This window comes from Dipodomys spectabilis, unplaced genomic scaffold (assembly GCF_019054845.1).
Source record: "Dipodomys spectabilis isolate Male_0828 unplaced genomic scaffold, ASM1905484v1 ptg000266l, whole genome shotgun sequence".
Classification (NCBI taxonomy): Eukaryota; Metazoa; Chordata; class Mammalia; order Rodentia; family Heteromyidae; genus Dipodomys; species Dipodomys spectabilis.
This window is the reverse complement of record NW_024870943.1, coordinates 5,922,710-5,939,034: the sequence shown is the minus strand read 5'-3', so window position 1 is coordinate 5,939,034 and position 16,325 is coordinate 5,922,710. Positions and strand designations below refer to the sequence as shown.

The 16,325-nt window shown below is 57.6% G+C and overlaps 2 protein-coding genes across 7 annotated transcripts in view; both read right to left on the bottom strand.

Moving 5' to 3' along the window:
• Window positions 1-54: 54 nt before the first annotated feature.
• On the bottom strand, window positions 55-2,229 carry Tmem160 (transmembrane protein 160). The gene is made up of 3 exons (XM_042700346.1): window positions 1,983-2,229; window positions 810-902; window positions 55-394 (listed from the first exon to the last, which is right to left on the bottom strand). The coding sequence occupies exons 1-3, from the start codon at window positions 2,188-2,190 to the stop codon at window positions 129-131; spliced, it is 567 nt and encodes a 188-aa protein (XP_042556280.1). The 5' UTR covers window positions 2,191-2,229; the 3' UTR covers window positions 55-128.
• Window positions 2,230-4,816: 2,587 nt separating this feature from the next.
• Zc3h4 (zinc finger CCCH-type containing 4) overlaps window positions 4,817-16,325 on the bottom strand; it is a 33,166-nt gene continuing 21,657 nt past the window's right edge. For 5 of the 6 annotated variants that reach the window (XM_042700314.1, XM_042700317.1, XM_042700315.1 and 2 more), the window contains 10 exons: window positions 16,116-16,270; window positions 15,215-15,311; window positions 14,987-15,126; window positions 14,440-14,547; window positions 13,007-13,118; window positions 12,505-12,614; window positions 10,308-10,672; window positions 9,808-10,151; window positions 8,033-8,284; window positions 4,817-7,223 (listed from right to left, as the gene is read on the bottom strand). In XM_042700314.1, coding sequence (XP_042556248.1) covers window positions 5,713-7,223; window positions 8,033-8,284; window positions 9,808-10,151; window positions 10,308-10,672; window positions 12,505-12,614; window positions 13,007-13,118; window positions 14,440-14,547; window positions 14,987-15,126; window positions 15,215-15,311; window positions 16,116-16,270 — 3,194 coding nt within the window. In that variant the 3' untranslated portion in view covers window positions 4,817-5,712. The remainder of the gene's footprint in view (window positions 7,224-8,032; window positions 8,285-9,807; window positions 10,152-10,307; window positions 10,673-12,504; window positions 12,615-13,006; window positions 13,119-14,439; window positions 14,548-14,986; window positions 15,127-15,214; window positions 15,312-16,115; window positions 16,271-16,325) is intronic. The other variant, XM_042700319.1, reaches the window with a different exon arrangement.

Here is a 16,325-nt window from a genome sequence, read left to right as displayed (position 1 = left end):
TCCCCCTGGTCCTCCCCTCCAAGTACACGGAAGCACTACCACAACCAGGGTGGGCGAAGGCTCAAGTTTTAATGTCCCAGTGCTCCAGCCCGGGCCAGCCAGTGCCCAGCTGGTCTTCACCCCGTGGCTTACTCGGGTGGCGGCCGGCCTGCTTCATCTCGGCCTTCAGTGGTGCTCGTCCCCTCGTCCTCAGGCACCAGCTCCACGTCCAGCTCAAGCTGGCCCATGTAGAGGCCCACAGCACAAGCCCAGAGCAGACTGGCGGCCAGCACAGCCCCCATGCCTGCTGCTGCGCCCCCCAGGGTCAGCTGCATGGGTCCCCGCAGTGAGGCCAGGCCCACGGCGTAAGAGGCGCTGCCCCACACCACACACAGGCCACCCAGCAGGAAAAATCCTAGAGGGAAAGAGGGAGCGCAGTCAATGGGGGTGAAATCAGTGGGCACAAGGGGGGGGGGGCATGCAAATCCATGGGAGAGAGGAGCATAAGCTCAGAGCCAAGGACACTAGCATGGAATGAATCAGGGACTTAAGGGTGGCTTCTGGGAGCCAGGACAAGCCTGGAGGTGGAGGGGCAGGCGTATGTGAGGGACTGGAATCCCCATGTTTGAGAAAATGGAATGGGGAGTCCCAAAGCTAAGTCTGGGCCACCCCCTCAGCTGGGACCAATGCCCATGGGGACATGGTGGGGGAAGAGAAGAGGGTTTAACATACACAACTGGGGGAGGCATGAAACAGTCTACCCCGGGATGAGGGTCTCCCCATTCCCCATTCGTTTATGGGAGGTGACACCAGAGCGGTTCTGCACTCACCGTAGGCTGCTTCCCGGCCCATGTCACTCTGCATGAAGGAGATGACCCCGATCCCAGAGGCCAGAAGGCCATTGCGGAACCAGGAGAGGAAGGCTGCGGGAGGGAGAATGGACTGTGGTCAGGGCAAACACTGCCTGCTCCAGACTGCCTCCCACCCCACCCCACCTCACCCCAGATCATCCAAGTCCCCTCCATCCATCCAGTCAAGAGGCAGCCTCACCTCTCCTAGGAAGACCCCTGTAGTCCCACCTGGAAATCTTTTAACCTCATTTGATCCCCTCTTCCCCCAAATTCTGCAAAGATTTAATAAGACGGTCAGGCGCTCATGGCTCACACCTGAAATCCTAACCATTCAGAAGGCTGAGATCTGAGCCAGCCTGGGTAGAAAAGTCTGTGAGACTATGATCTCCAATGAGCTAACAAAAAGCCAGAAGTGGAGGTGTGGCTCAAATGGTAAAACACCAGCCTTGAGTGGAGCTAAGGAACAGCACCCAAGTCAAATTGGGGGTGGGGGGGAGAGAGAGAGGGAGACCCTCGTGTAGACCTCCGGGCCAGTTTCCCCTACACACGTTTCTCTCCAGCTCCCCCCCCCCCCCCCACACACACCTTCCTTCTAAACGCTACCCTCTCCCAGCAGGGGTGGGCGTCCTCCCCCTATCCACATCTCCCCTCGCTCAAGGCCTAGGTGATGCCAACGGGCTGGTCCCAGCACCAGTGTTAAACCAATCCGCGCCAGGCCGTGACGCCTGTCCCTCCAATCAGCTGGCATCTCTTGTTCTATTGGCTGTGCCCGTCTCCAATCAGGAGCTTGCCCATCAGTGCGGGGAGCCACACGCCCCGCGCAGCGGTCGCCTCTGCAAGCCGGACGGACCCGCACTCTCGGCGGCCCCCGGGAGCCTCTCTCTCATGCAGGCAGGGCAAATCCCATCCAGCCACCCGCCCCCAGCCCAGCTGCACCCCATTAATCCAGTCCCACCTCCTCCCGGCAAGCCCGCGCGCCCCAGGCGGACAGCCCGCGCCCTTGCAACCAGCTCCTCTGCGTTTCCACGTCCCTGCCGAGCCCCGGCCCCGTTGGGAGGTGGCGCAACCAGGGTGCTTGTTTGTCCGTGGCCGCTGCCAGGCCACCCCGCAGCCCGCTCGCCTCCTCCTGGAGACCCCAGCCCCTCCACAGACCTGTCTCGTGCGCCTTTCGGAGGAGCCAAGCGTCTGCGCGGTCCAGTTCGGACACTGGGGGTGGCGAAGCCCCGGCGCGGGGGCCGTGGCCGGGGGCGAAGGACCCCCGGGCACCCCCGCTCCGGGGCCGCTGAGGTGGCAGCAGCGACCCCCGGAAGCGGAGTCGGGCCAGGCGGGCGGCCCGAACCCACCACCAGCCGCCTCCCATGGTTCGCACTAAGGGCCACTGCGCGCTGTCCCGCCCCACGGATCACTCGTAGGCTGTCGTGCACATCACTCAGGCTGCGCAGCGTTCCTATTGGTTTGTGTCTCCGTCACTCATACCCGGCGGACACTGCACATTGGTCAAAATGGCAATGACTCCCACCTTTGTCATCTATGCCGGTAGTGTGCGTCCTACCTTGCTCTTGTAGCTAGACTACGAATCCCAGAGACGATTGCGTCCGGGAAAGGTTGGTCGTCAGAAGCCCGTGGCGCGGTGTCTCCTGGGACTTGAAGTTTTTAACTTTACTTCCAACGGCTGGAAAACTCGATTATTAACGTAGAACCTTGCAAAACGTAGTGGAGCCTAGCAAGTTTCATCAGTAATCTCGCCAAGGAGAGATTATGAATACTATTTCCTTGTATTCCTGTTCAGTCTTACAGTTTTCCCCCCCACTTGTGTTGTTGTTGTTGTCATGGGACTTGAACTCAGGGCCTGGGTGCTATCCCTAGGCTTTTTCCAAGGCCAGAGCGGTACCACTTCCGGTCTTCTGGTGGTTAAGGTATGAGTCTCGTGGTATTTCCTGCCTGATCTGGCTTCCAATTACGATCCTCAGTTCTCAGCCTCCTGAGTAGCTGGGATTACAGGTGTGAACCACTCTCTCTTCCCCCACAACCCCCGCTTTATTCTCCCCATATTTCTTTCTTTAAAATACCTATTTGAGTGGTGCTGTGGCTCAAGTGGCAGAATGCCACTCAGGGACAGTGCCCAGGCCCCTGAGTTAAGAGCCCCACAACTGACAAAATAAAATACCAATTTGGGCTGGGAATGTGGCTTAGTGGTACAGTGCTTACCTACCTAGCATGCACGAAGCCCTGGGTTTGGTTCTTCAGTACCGCATACATAGAAAACACTGGAAGTGGCGCTTGTGGCTTAAGTGGTAGAGAGCTAGCCTTGAACATAAGAAGCTCAGGGACAGTGCCCAGGTCTTGAGTTCAAGCCCCAAGACTGGCAAAAACAAAAACAAAAAACCTATTTTGGTCTGAGGACCATCCATAGTTTGAATCCAGCCCAGGCAGAAAAGTCTAAGAGACTCAGCACTAATTAACTAGCAGAAAAAGAGAAACCAAAACCTACAAATGCTGAAGGCCTGGCTCAAGCAACAGAGCACCAGCCAATCAAGGTAAGCAATGGGCTGGGAAGGTGGCTCAGTGGTAGAGCACTTGCCTTGCATGCTTGAGGCCCTGGGTTCGATTCCTCAGCACCACATAAGCAAAAAGAAAAAAGCCGGAAGTGGTGCTGTGGCTCAAGTGGTAGAGCGATAGCCTTGAGCTGAAGAGCTGAGGGACAGCGCCCAGGCCCAGAGTACAAGCCCCACGACTGGACCCAAAAAAAAAAAAAAAGGTAAGCAAGCCTAAGGCCCAGAGTTCAAGCCCTGGTAGTGTGGGGGGAGAGGGAGGGACAGCTAGAAATAAAAACAGTATGACATTCCTATAATCAATAGGCTTTAGTGTGAACTGAAAGTACTTGAGGTGCATTTTACACATTGGCTACCAAAAAGGTTTACACTAGTGAGAAAACAGTACTAATGTGAATGCCAGAAAGGATGTTTCTTTCTTGCACTGTCCCTTAGCTTTTTCTGCTCAAGACTGGTGGGTGCTCTACCACTTGAGCCACAGATCCACTTTTCTAACTTTCTGCTGGTAAGAAGTCTACAGGTTTCACCTGTGCCCAGCCCACCCCACCTTCCTCTGCTTCTCCCTCAGGCCAGGGGAGGTATGGGCAGCACAGAGACTAGGGCTGGCAGGCTTTAAAATAACTGCATCCTTTATTGGCAGTAATACAATTATTGGATTAAGAGACCACAGGAGAAGAGGCAGGTGAGTTTCTGGAAGACAGATGCGGAGTACAAAAGGGGCTGGGTAGTCATGCGGCGATCATTGTAAAAATACAGTACATTATATACATATTTGCACCATCAACTTTCAACTCGGAAATAGTATTTACACTCTTGTTACAATCCTGGTTAGAGAGCAATTTCTTTAAAAGCACTGCCTGGTGCCAAGCAGGAATCAGGGTTCCTAGTCCCATGAGGTGCTTAGGCTGAAGGCTCCAGGGGGCTCCAGCTTCGATTTCATCCACAGATTACGGTTTTTAAAAAAGCATTTTTCTTTTACAAAAAAAAAAAGTAAAAGGGGGGGAAAAAAAAAAACACCAACACCGCCACACTGTGTATGGTCACTTACCTACACACGTGGCCCTTGTGTTCACGGCCCACACTGGTGGCTGACGACAAATCTCATGAATGATTGCTTAAAAAAACAAATCAAAACAACAAAAGACCAACCAAGCCAACCCCAAGGGGCTGTGGGCCCTGCCAGGCACCAGGCTCTCCTACCCCAGCTTTAAGCCCAAATTCATTGCTTTGCCTTTTCACGTTTTCTCTTGGGGTGGCAGAAGAAGAACCTTTGGCTGGGTGACCAGATCTCATTATTAGCAAGGAAGAGCCAGGGACCTTGGGTGAGGCAGTGGGACGGAGGATCAGTGGCATGAGGAGAAAAAGGGGCCCAGAGGCAGGGAGGCAGAAAGGCCTGAAAGCCTGAAGTCAGAAGGAAGAGTGGGGTGGGGCGGGTGGGGGGGGGGGGGAGGCTACTGCAAACTTCTGTGCCCTGCTCAGGCATGGCTGGTGTCTTCCCACTGCAGTGGGGGGTCCCCTCCAGGCCCAGCCACACTGCTCCCTTCCTCAGGCCCCCTTCTGCAAATGTCCACAAATCCAACACTGCGCCTCACCGCTGAGCCCGTGGTCTGTCGGCTTGGGAGGGGGGAAGCGAAACTGCACTGCCTCAAGCCTTAGAGGCAGGGCTGGCAGCGAGGGGGAGAGCAGGCAGGGCACCAGGGCCTGGCCGTAGCCCTCCAAGGCCGCTGCTCCGGAGGCCGGCGGGTGGCAGCGCTGCGGATCCTTGAGCTGTCTCTGGGGACGGGGCTGGGGCCGGCAGTGCTGGGGCATCTGCGGCCCACAGCGTGCGGGCTGGGGCAGGACGGGTAATACTGACAGAAAGCACACTCCGAGGGGCTTCCTCCTGGGGGAGATGCACCCCAGGTCCGTCTGTCCCTGTCTCCCATGGGCGCTGGTGGGTGGTGCTTTCAGGATGAACTCTGGACGGAGGGCGCAGAGCCCCAAGTGCAAATTCATGAACAGAGTGGGCCAGAAGGCCTGGCCACCTCTAGGGCTTCCTCTCCTGAGGTGACAGTGGCTTCACGCCGAGGGAACAGGACAGACGCATGGGCTCCACTTTTCCTTGTCCAGCAGTGCGGGAGCCCTGGGAGCCCCAGCAGCAGCCGCGGCCGGGGTGACGGATCAGAACGGAGGTGTTATGTACAATTTATGTCTCAAAGAAAGGACTACGTAAGAGGAAACGAAAAGAGGGGGAAAAGAAAAGAACACCCAGGACCCCCCAGCTCTGGAGACTGCCCTTAAGTCTCACCCTGGAAGGGCTGGAGCGGGGGGAGCACGGCCCCCCCTCAACACTACTGGCAAAAGGGGGAGGCAGTGGGGTCAAAGCCTTTGAAGACATCTTTCAGGGACCCCGCGTCCGGCTCGCCCTCGCGGGATGGGCTGTTGCCGGCAAAGGGGCTCCCTGAGCCGGACTTGGGGGCTGGCTTCACGGTCCCAAAGAGCGTGGGCACGGGTAGGTTATGCACTCCCGGCTGGGGCGCGGCCCCCTCTGGTGGCGGGGTGCCGGTGGAGGCGGTGGAGGCCACAGCAGCCTTGGGCCGAGGCCGGTTGTAGCTGTTGTACCTGTCCGTGGCCGCAGCACCCGCGTCGGCCCCGGGCTTCCCCGCATCCGGCTGCTCCAGGGCTGACTTGCGCACGAAGGGGGGCTCCTTGGCTTTGGAGGCTGAACTCTTGCCGTTGCCCTCGGGGCCCTTGGGCTGGGCGCCTGCCTCCGCAGCCGGCTCTGAGGCTTTGCCCCCCGTGTTGGGAGTCCTGGGGTCATACAGGCTGATGCCGCTCAGCACGCTGCTCTGCCCGCTCCCGCCGCCCTGGCCCAGGCCGCCGGCCGCCAGCACGCGGGGGTCGTAGGGTGCCGTGGCTGGGGGGGACGACTCCCGGCTGGGGCTCCCCGTGGGGGGCGAGGTTTCCGGGGCACAGGGCTTGGCGACGCGGGCCGCAGCCGCCGCAGCGGAGTCCACCGGCTTCTGCAGCCGCGGGTCGGCGGGCGCCTTGCGCACCCTGGGATCGCTGGGCTTGTCGCCAGCGCCGGGGGCGTTGACGTTGACAGTCTTGAGGATCCGAGACAGCAGCTCGAAGTCAGGCAGGTTCGAGCCCGAGCTGCTGGAGTCCGAGGAGGCCCCTGCGCGCTGCCGGGTGTTGGGGGGCCCTGCAGGGCTGGAGCGGTGCAGCCTGGGATCCAGGGCGGGCAGGGACTGCAGGGCGGCAGGCACAGGGGGCACCACGTCCTGCTTGGGGATGGGCAGGGGGATGAGGTCCTCGGGGTTCCAGAGCACAGTGCGGGCGAAGCTGGGCTTGCTCAGGGTCACGTCCTTCTTGATGTGGCTGAACTGCTGCAGCTGCGACCGTGGGTCCCGCAGGGGGTGTCCGGGGAGGGGGTCCAGGGGGATGCTGACCGCCTTCTCCCGCAAGGCGCGCTCCCCCTCCTCCTCTTCCGCAGGAGGCGGTGCAGACCCCTTGGAGCTGCTGGGGCCCGCAGGGTTGGCATGGGTGCTGCCATCAGTCTTGGAGGCTGGCAGGGTGCGAGCCAGTCGAGGGTCAGAGGGCCCCGTGTCCCCAGGGCCAGCGCCGCCGGCAGCCTCGGCGTGGCGGGTGAGCCGGGGGTCCCGGCTAAGGCGGGGGTCAGCCAGCCGGCCTCCTGCGGAGTGTCCCTTCTGGAGGCGGGGGTCTCCCAGCCCACTGCTGCTCAGCTCCCCGACAGAGGCCTGGGGCCGGCTGGATGACTGCTGCCTGAGGGTCTTGAGGATGGACGTGACGCTGCTCCCACCCTCGTCCTCATCGCTCGAGTACCAGTTGCCAGTGTCTCCTAAGAAAGAGCACAAGAGCAGGTAAGTGGCTCCTGTCTGCCCCCAGACTGGGACCCAACAGGCCTCGGGCGAGCACCTGCTCGGCCCCACAGCTTTCGGCAGGACCTGCCCGGGCCCCTTCCCGGGACTGCTGAGGGCAACGAGGCCGACGCCAAGCACACTTCTGTGTGGCTTTCCTCCCATGCCAGCATCCTCTAGGTGGTGCATCTCGTTTAAATAATGTACCCCATGCCCAGGACCCTGGCATCCACATGCCCCCGGAAAGATGAGGAAACAGGCCATGGTGCCATTAACTGGGGGTAGAATTGCACTGAGCTAGGTCTCCTCTCCAGCCCAGGCTCTGTGGCCTCCTCTCTCTCCGCCTGACCCTGAGCAACTTGTTCTGGAAGGTCAAGCTCCTGACAGTGAGCCAGGCCAATAGAGGGGCTGACCCTGCTGCACACAGAACCTGCGCAGAGCCCTGAGCACAGGGGCACAGCCAAACTCCCGCCATCTTCCTGCGGCCTGGCTGGATCCCAGTCTCCTTCACGTGGCACACCCCAACGTTTCTCCCTGAGGCAGATGTGGCCAGGCCTAGCCCTTAGCACCTGTGATTCCAACTTCACTGGCTGACTTCACTGGCCTCTCCTCCTCCCCTCCCAAGGCACCTCTGCAGAGAAGGGGCTGCACGCGCACCGACAGCGGCCCCACCCACCACTCCCTTTGGGAGCCAGGTCTCTCCAGCACGGCAGCCCTGACCCCAGCCTCTCTCAGGGACATGCAGCTGCCTGCAGAGCCGGCCCGGCCCCACCCCCGCCCAGGCACATGCCTTCCTCATTCTCCCGGTCCTGCTTGCTGCTCTCAGCCAGCCTCCTTGCTCTCTCCTCCTCCTCCTGCTGCTTCTGCTGGATCCTCAGGTACAGAGCCCTCTGGGCCGAGGGCAAGAAGTCGGGGACACCAGCGCCCGGCTTCGGCCGGCCTGAGGGCCCTCCCTCAGAGAAGCTGTCAGGCTCCAGAGGGTGCTCAGGGAAGAGGGGCTCCCCCGGCTGCCCCGGCAGCTCTTCGTAGTGCCCGTAGTCCTCTGTGGCAGGGAAGAACCAGGGTTTGTGTGGGGAAGGGCCTCAGGTGCCAACTCTACCCCTGCCCTCCTCGGACCAATACAGTCCCAGTGCCAATGGGCACGGATGCCAGGCCTGTCCCGTCTCAGTCCCTTCTGCCTCCCCCAGTCTGGATGCCTGCAGGGACAGCAGGGGCCTGCCTGCTGGGAGGCAGCAGAAAGGGTGAGGTGTGGAGAGCAGCTGGTGAGTGCTCGTGGCGGGCATGGGTGGATAGGGCAGTGTGTTCTGAGCAAAGGCTCTGATTTCAGGCAGGGAGCAACAGGTCCTCTGGGACCAGAACCAGGAGAGACCGACCAGGCAGCTTTCGCTCCCCCACAGACAGGACCTGTCTTAGTTATCTGGGATGAACATTAGCTTTGTGGCTGCTCTGTGGTAATTAAGAAAGAAAACCACTGTGCTGGTGTGGAAGCACTGGGGAGGCTGAGACAGGAGGATCACGAGCCTGAGGCCAGCCTAGGCTAGGTCTCCTGACTTTGGTCTCCTCCTGCTGAGCCTTACCCATACCACCTAGGACCAGGCCGGCCAGCACCTAGCTCCTGGCATCCTGATTTCTCTCTTTACCCTGAAGCCTTGCTCCTCACCCCGAACACCAGTCACTTGCCAAAAACATAGGGGCCTTCCTGCTTGTCTATAGCCCACAGGTCCACAACCTCAACGGCGCCTTCGGAGTTTCTGCGAGGCTGACCATCGGGTGCAACTTACCACTGGCTCCAGTAGGCCTGGCATGCCACTTCCGGTGCCCCACCTCCAAGCTCTGCCTGCCCTCCCTCGCCAGCACACATAAGGTGCCATGGGTCCTAAGGCACAGTGTCAAGCTACCGGACCCCAAACTTCCCCCGAACTTCTGGCTACCACCTCATCTCCAGAGCAGGCAGCCTAGAAATTTCCTCAGTGCCCCCTCCTCCATCCTTAGTCTACACAGCAAGGAGGAGGCAGCCACGGTGAGCTCTAGCCTTCTCCCTCAGCAGCACATGGCCACCAGATAACTGGTACAGCCTCGGCCTGCTGTGCTGTGGCCAGGTGCCCACGGCCGCCTCCATTCTGCCTCAACCACCCTGCCCTGGCCCTCCCCATAGCAACTAGTACTGTCTTATTCTAACATGGCCAAGATGGAGAACTGATTCACTTGCATCAAGTTCCCTCTGGGAGAACAAACCTCCCTCCCTCACAAGGCATCCAGGTGAGAACTCCAGCCTAGACCAGGAGTGCATCTTCCCCCTTTCCAAGGCTCTCTCCTCTGCATCTTTGCCTTCCCGAGGCCGTTCTCCCTGGGCCTCAGCCACAGCACCCCATCATTAGGCCCTGGTTGTGTCAGCTCTCACAAGGAAGGACAGAAGGCAGCTCTGTCCGGGACATGTGGCTTACTTCTGACGGGGCCATGCTCTTGACACATTAGTAAACCCACACCATGAGAACACTGGGCCGCTGCGTGGGACGGAGAGGAGACAAAGTCTCCACGCATGACACCCCAGGTAGAGCCACATACCTGCATCCCCAAGGAGGCCCGGCTCCATCTCCATGCCTTCCTGCGGCGGGTAGAAGTTCTCGTAGAAGTTCTGGGCCGGTGGGATAGGAGGCATCATTCCAGAGTGCGGGGAGTCTCCAGGACCATAGGGCATCATTGGGGGGCCGCCAGGGCCCATGGGTGGGCCAGGGTTCATTCCAGGACCCATTGGCATATCAGGGTGCATGTCAGGGTGCATGTCGGGGTGCATGTCAGGGTGCATGTCGGGATGCATATCAGGGTGCATGGGGCCCCCCATGGGCCCTGGGGGTCCCATGTTGGGTCCAGGACCCATAGGCCCTTGGGGTCCACCAGGTCCTGGGAACCTAGAGGAGGAAATGTGCACCTGTGAACTAGCTGCTGGGGAGAGGTAGTAACCCTCCCTTGATTTGGAGCCCAAGCCATGTCCCCAGCCAGGGGCTCCAACAGTGCCTCAGAGAGGTGGTGGCAGCCTATGGCCTGACGGGGACCTGGGCACTCACCTCACGCCCAGCTTCTCAGCCAGCTGTCCTGTGGGCCGCACCACAATCTCGAACAAGGAGGGGATCTTCTTGTTGTACATGTCCTGCTGTTGCTGCAGTTGCTGGGGGGACAGTGGCTCGTGCACTGGCATGGGCATCTGGGGGGGCCCCGGGGGCGGTGGAGGGGGTGGAGGAGGAGGCGGGGGGCCTCCCTGCATGGGCCTGCCGTTGGGAGAGGTAGGGGCTGGGGGGCCGGGGGGCCGAGGAGGTGTGGGCAACAGGCCCACACCAGGGGGAGGCTTGGGCAGGGGGTTGATGCCCTGCTTCTTCAGCTCTTCCACTTCCTTCTCGTCCTCGGCACCCGCCTCAGCATCATCAGCCAACATCTGCAGTGACAGAGGGTGCGAAACGTGATGGGAAGGCTGTGGAATGGATCCTCGGACCCTCGTCAGATAACCATGTGTAGCTCCTCCCCTGGGCACAGGGCACCTCCCATCATGTGGAGGTCACCTCCCTGCAGAGCCCAACACAGCTTCTCCTCTTCCTTCCATTCCCAGGCATTCTGCCACACAGTTGTTGGGTACTCCTGTTTAGTATCACTGTGGGGTTCCTATCACCCCACTCTTGTCTCCTGTGAGCTCCCTCAAACCATCAATCCTTTTTACTTGGTTGGAAATGCCCTGTGCTCTTTTCCTGAAGCTTGATCCCCCTACTTAGACTCTCCAATATAATGAGGATGACAGGTGGCAAGTAACTCATGACCTGTTGGTTGTAGAGATAAGATTTTGCAAACTTTTTCCCTAAGCTGGCCTGAGCCATAATCCTCCTAATCTCAGCCTCTGGATAGCTGGGGTTATAGGTGTGAGCCACAGGCTCCTGACTTCCATTGCCAGTTTTGTTGTTGTTGTTGTTTTGTTTTTATTGTCGTGGGGCTTGAACTCAGGGCCTGGGAGTTTTTAGGGGATGACATATGATACTGATGCTTTCAAAGGTTTGTTAGGATAAAACAGGCCACCTTGGTTTCAAATTAGGCATTGAATGCAATGATGTCCCATACAGATAGTAAGTGCTAGAAATGGGGCTGAGCTGAGCTGAGTGTATACAGCATACCTGTAATCTTAGTACTTGAAAAACTGAGTCAAGAGGGTTACAATGAGCACATGGTCATTTGGGGCTACTTCACAGGTCCCCATCTCCAATAAACCAGAAAGCTAATTTTTAAAAAAAGAATTGTTTGGGGCTGGGAAGATGGCTCAGTGGTAGAGGGCTTGCTTTGCATGCCTGAGGCCCTGGGTTCGATTCCTCAGCACCACATAAGCAAAAAGAAAAAAGCCAGAAGTAGCGCTGTGGCTCAAGTGGTAGAGCGCTAGCCTTGAGCTAAAGAGTTGAGGGACAGTGCCCAGGCCCAGAGTTCAGGCCCCACAACCGGACCCAAAAAACAAAACAAAAACAAGAAAGAAAGAATTGTTTTTAACACACAAAGCAGAAATGAATGCCCTATTGGGGCACACACTCTGAACATCCAGCAGGGGGCAGCACTGGGTCAGACATTGGGTCCTTTGGATAAGAAGTGGGGCTGCCAGGACTTGACCTAGGATATGAGTTCTGACATGGTAAGCATTTCTAAGGGAATGTCAAAGGTGAGCAGTGGTCAAAAAGCAGTGAGCACTGTCACTTCTGCTGCTTCACAAGGCAGGGTCTCTGAGTGGCTCTGCCTCTGCTGAAGAAGCAGCTTGCTTGGTGGCCTCCTGTCTCCAGCGGTCCTATCCTCACCCGCAAGCTCCATCTGAAGGACCCCTTCCTTCCTGGATATCAATGTGTTGTGAGCAAACACAGGGCCTAATTCAAGCTCCCTAGGGAGGACGCCAAGGACTGTCACATTGTCACCTGTAAGACCACTTTGATTCCCGCCTGAGCTAGTCACCTCTTCTTTTCAAGATCCCCAACAGTTACAAAGAAACCCTCATCATGTCTTCTGCCTTCTTGTTCAGGAAGTACTAAGACCACAAGGCCTGTGGAGACACACCAGCACGTGCTTCCCACATGGCTGCCCACAGGGGACACAAGCAGCTGCCCTGTGTCACACAGGGTCACCACACCCTTGCAACAGCCCAGCTCCAGGTGGTCGAGACTGGGAATTCTGGTACTCCAGAGACCAAGGCAAGGGAGGGGCAGCAGGCCTTGCTGTCAGCTGTGCCTCGGGCAGCCCGGACATTACCTTATCCAACAGCTCTCTGGTCTCCTCGGTCAGCGGGTCGTGGGAGAACATGCAGTCATCGCCGTTGATGCAGTTCCCAGTCGTGTGGTACAGCTTACACGGGAAGTCACGTTCATGGTGGATTAAGGCAAATGCTTCAGCTCACGGAACCCACCCTCAGGCACAATCCAACCCCCATTCAGAAGCCCAGAGAGGTGAGGGAACTTGCTCAGGGTTACAGTGGGTTGGAAGCAGACTGGAGGTGAGACATGGTTCAACCCACCAAGCTGGCCTCGGACGTGAGGCCTCAGACCCTCATCAGGGGAAGGGAGGGGAAGTGACTCCCTCAAGGTTACAAAGCCCATGGGGGAAATCTCAGCAAGACAGGGGCACTGGACAGGATGTGGCAAGTTGTGTCTCTCTTTCTCTGCAGAACGAGACACGGGCCATCCTGGGGTAATGCAGGAGTATAATGGGGAGAGGCGGTTACCCGCACCGGAGCAGACTGGGTAGGAAAGGATATCGTGCATATAGGGGCAGTTCTCGGCTCTGGCACAGAAGCCAGTGATGTAAAACTTGCACAGCTCCCGTTTCTTTGGCAGTTCGATGTCATGGCTGAAATTACAGTGGTCTCCCTAGAAGAGAAGCACTGAAAGGTAAGAGTGCCACCAGCCTGGCTCCCTCCTGTCTGCCAGGGGAAGTCCAACTCCATTGCTGAGCATGCACAAAGGGTTTTCGTTGGGATGGCTCAGGGTAGACAGGGTGCCCCCAAATTGCAAAGGCCTTCATATAGCACTGCCAGCTCCCAGGACCTATCCACACCCCTCTGCAGGGCCTCTCCACCCTATGCTCCCTTCCCAGATGTCTGCAGCTTCCTTCTGCCTGCTTTGCCTTTCCTCCTCTCATCTGCTCAGGTTTACTTCTGCTGACTGGAACTAGGGCTTCTCCCCATCTGCACTCCAAACCCACAATTGTCCCTAACTCAATACTTAATACCCCAACTTTCCTTGAAAATGTAGCCAATGAGATATTGGCAAAGTTCTCAAGGACTTTTCCAGAATGGGGGGTGGGGGGGAAACAAAGAAAGAAAAGCCATCCATTTTTCCTATTCCTAGGTCTTCTGTGTGATGGCCTGAAGCACGGGCACCGCAGGATGTGTAAAGCCAGTAGAATTCAAGGTGAGTGAGTTTGGGGGACTGCAGGCCATTGCCCTGACTCAGAAACAAGCTCCCATGCCCAGGGAGATCCCTGTCCTGAAAGCCGGGCATATGTGCCGCAGCCAGCAGTTAGGGCTCCTCTGTCTGCAGCTGCCAGAGGTAGGAGCAGGGTGTGTATCCACTTCCTGTCTGTCACTATGAAGCTAACTTTTGCCTTGTGAACAGCTGGTCATTTTTGTTTATATGTACTTCAACTTTCCTGGAGAATGAATTGTGACTCCAAGTAATGTTTTCACATAACACCTTGGTCAGAAGCAGCACTCTTAGGACACCGTGCTTCCATACCTGGCCTGGCCATTTGGTGGCAGTAGCGGCCAGCTGGCTAGTGACACACAGCACTGCTTTCCTGCAGGCCAGGTGGAGACTGACACAGCTGGAGCCCGGTCTCCGAAGAGCAAGGCTAACCTGATTTCCCCCCTTTTCTTTCTGGCTGCTTTGATGATTCCTGATAAAACTTTGAAGGTGAACAACTTCATAAGTATGTCACATCTCTGCAATACCAACCGTCATCAATACACATTAGGCTTTATGGACTAAACAGAAACGTTGGCCAAAATGCACCCCTAAAACCAAAACTCCCCACATGTTGTCACGTCCTAGGACTGCTTGACTCTGAGAAGGGAGTTCAGTCTTCCAGGACAGCCAACATCCCTCGACACCAACAGAACAGTCATCACACGATCACTCCACAAGGCCCTCACCAGAGGCCGCACACTGGGCACTCCACCCTGCTCCTTACCCATGTGCACCGCCCTTCCACGAAGTACTTGCAGATGACTTTGCCTTTCTTGTCGGACTGCTGGTGGGGCTTGTCGTGGTCACTCCTCCGGTAGCCTCCACCACTGTCCTGTGAGGCCAAGCAGGTGAGGGAGAAGGGCATGAAAAGGAAGGCAGGAGAGTTTGGGATGTGCAATCACAAGGACCCTGGGGACAGCGCTGCCTTCCTGGGGTACTCTGATAGGAGAAGCTCTGGCCCCTTAAGTCTCGGTGCCACACACCTGTGCACAAATGTACCTCTTCCTCCAGCAGGTGGCCAGGGCTTCCCTCTAAAACTCTCTCGGGCCATCTGGGTGCCTCCTCTAGAACCTTCTAACTCTGAGACTCACTGAATGTGCTGCAAAGGTGTGCTTTAAACAGAGGGTCACCCCACCTGCACGGCCCTCGGGGATGGGCTGCTGGGTGCAGGAAACAGGAGAAGCCCATAGAATGCCTCCTCACAGGAAATCAAGTCCACGGTCTGGGTCACAAACACCAGATCAAAAGGAAAAGAAGAAAAGTCCACTCACGCCCATGTCATCATCGTAGAAGTCTTCGTCATCGTTCATCCCACCCTTGTTCATCCCTCCTCGGCTGCCGCCTCGTCCTCGGCCCCGGCCCATCCCCTTCCCTCGACCTCGGGAGCCACGGCCACGGCCACGATTTAAACCTGAAAAGGGGAAAGGGAAGAGATCCATCACTCTTCCCGGGGCCCAGTAGCCCAGCCCGCACCCCACCTCACAGGCCCCAGGGCCCACCTCGGCCTCGGCTGTCCTTGGACCGGCGGTACTGGTTCAGTTCTTTGGAGTATTCATCGTACTCATCGTCTCCCATCGGCTCCTCACCTTCTCCATACTGGAATTCCCGAGAGGCAAAGAGAACAACAAAAATGCCTTCCCTACATACACTCTACCCACTTCTGGAGGACAGGGGACCCATGGTGGGGACAGAGGGGCCACCTCAAGGGCAGGATCCCTCAGTTCCTCCAGGTAGCCTCCCTCCAGCGCCACCAGGCACAAGGGAGAGCGATGAGGCTATGGAGAACCTGAGGTTCAGTGGACACTGGCAAGGAAAGGGCACCTTGCCCTTGACAAGCAGGCACAGGACACAGCGTATGTGGAAGTACATACCCAATTGTACAGACAGAAAAATATTTCTAGGGGCTGGGAAGGTGGCTCAGAGGTAGAGCGCTTGCCTTGCATGCATGAGGCCCTGGGTTCGATTCCTCAGCACCACATAAGCAGAAAAAAAAAAAAGCCGGAAATGGCACTGTGGCTCAAGTGGTAGAGCGCTAGCCTTGAGCTGAAGAGCTGTGGGACAGCATCCAGGCCTAGAGTTCAAGCCCCACGACCGGACCCCAAAAAAAAAAAAAAAGAAAAGAAAGAAAAAGAAAAATATCTCTAGATGATTAGGAAGTGTCTGTCTAAGCACAGAACTTTGGCATAGCCTAACATCTGATTCTTTTCTATTTCAAACAATGTGAAGGTTTTCTCTACTCCAAAATGAGCTTTTCTATACATATCTATCTGCAACTCAAGACTTCCATTCCTTCAGGGTGTCCATGAGTCCCTCCACCTCGGCCTGGCCTCCCTCAGTAGCTCTGGCAGCGGAGGGACCACCAGCCTCACTTGTGCCCACCAGAGCCACGCAGGCGCTTACTTCCATCTCTTCCTCATAGAAGTCCTCTTCATCCTCCGGGTGGTCTCCTCCCATGGAGCCTCTGCCCCGGCCGCGGCTGCCCCTGCCCAGGCCCCGGCCTCGTGCTCCTCCTCGGCTTCCTCGGCCTCGGTAGCCCCTGCCCCGGCCTCGGCTGCCTACAGGGTGAATGGGACAACAAAGCTGCAAATCCCACCACCATGAAGAAAGGAA